At 65.2% G+C, this 756-nt stretch overlaps 1 protein-coding gene across 2 annotated transcripts in view; it reads right to left on the bottom strand.

The window, feature by feature from the left end:
* Tcf25 (transcription factor 25) overlaps nt 1-406 on the bottom strand; it is a 30,844-nt gene extending 30,438 nt beyond the window's left edge. For both annotated transcript variants that reach the window (XM_010627596.3, XM_010627594.3), the window contains exon 1: nt 99-406. In XM_010627596.3, the coding sequence (XP_010625898.1) occupies nt 99-290 (192 nt within the window). In that variant the 5' untranslated portion in view covers nt 291-406. The remainder of the gene's footprint in view (nt 1-98) is intronic.
* Between the last annotated feature and the right edge of the window lie 350 nt (nt 407-756).

Raw genomic sequence — 756 nt, 5'->3', positions numbered from 1 at the left:
ACGGCCCCGCCCAGACCTCCGCAGTCTAGACACGACTACGCCGACCCGCACCTCGCGATCGTCACGGCCCCTCCCCCGCACATCGCGCATCTCCTCACCAGCGCGAACCGGTTGTTGACGTGGACGCCCTCCTTCCCTGTGCCTCCGGGGACCCGAACCCCCGGGCCCCGCTTCGGTCCTTCTTCTTCCGCGTCATCGTCATCACGGAGGACAAACTGCAGGGCTCCGGGCCCGAGGGGCTCCTGGCCACGCTGTTCCCCTCTCAGCCTCCGGAGGGCCCGGCGCGACATAGGACCCGTCGCCTGACGTCTTGAGGGAGAAGGAAGAGGAGAAATCCAGCTGCTGGCGCGCCTGCGCACAGACTGCGCACTGGCCGAGGCTGGCGTGTCGCGTCTGCGTGCTGAGGCTCTCCGGAACTTCCTGTCCGTCACCTGTGGCGTCAAAGAAAGTCTGGGTGCCTTCGGGCTCCTCCCGCGAGAGTTTAGCGTCCAGGGCTGGCTGCACTGACGTGTTTTTCTGGGATTTGGGGCGTGTGCGGGGCACAGAGGGCCAGCTGTGACAGGGGTGGCGGGCGGAGAGGATCGGAGCCACCTGCACCCAGGCCCTAGACCCTGGTTCACAGAGTCCTTGGCGGGTTGGGGCCTGGGAAGGAAGCGGAACGCTCCGGGACGGTTCTCTCCTTAATACGAATAAGCTTATCTACCTGGCCATGGTGGTGCACGTCTCATCTAAGTACTTGGAAGGCTGAGGCGGAAC

Source organism: Fukomys damarensis, unplaced genomic scaffold (assembly GCF_012274545.1).
Source record: "Fukomys damarensis isolate Sample0158 unplaced genomic scaffold, DMR_v1.0_HiC HiC_scaffold_32, whole genome shotgun sequence".
In the NCBI taxonomy this organism is placed as follows: domain Eukaryota; kingdom Metazoa; phylum Chordata; class Mammalia; order Rodentia; family Bathyergidae; genus Fukomys; species Fukomys damarensis.
The sequence above is the reverse complement of the archived record's forward strand: the minus strand, read 5'-3'. Positions and strand labels throughout refer to the sequence as shown.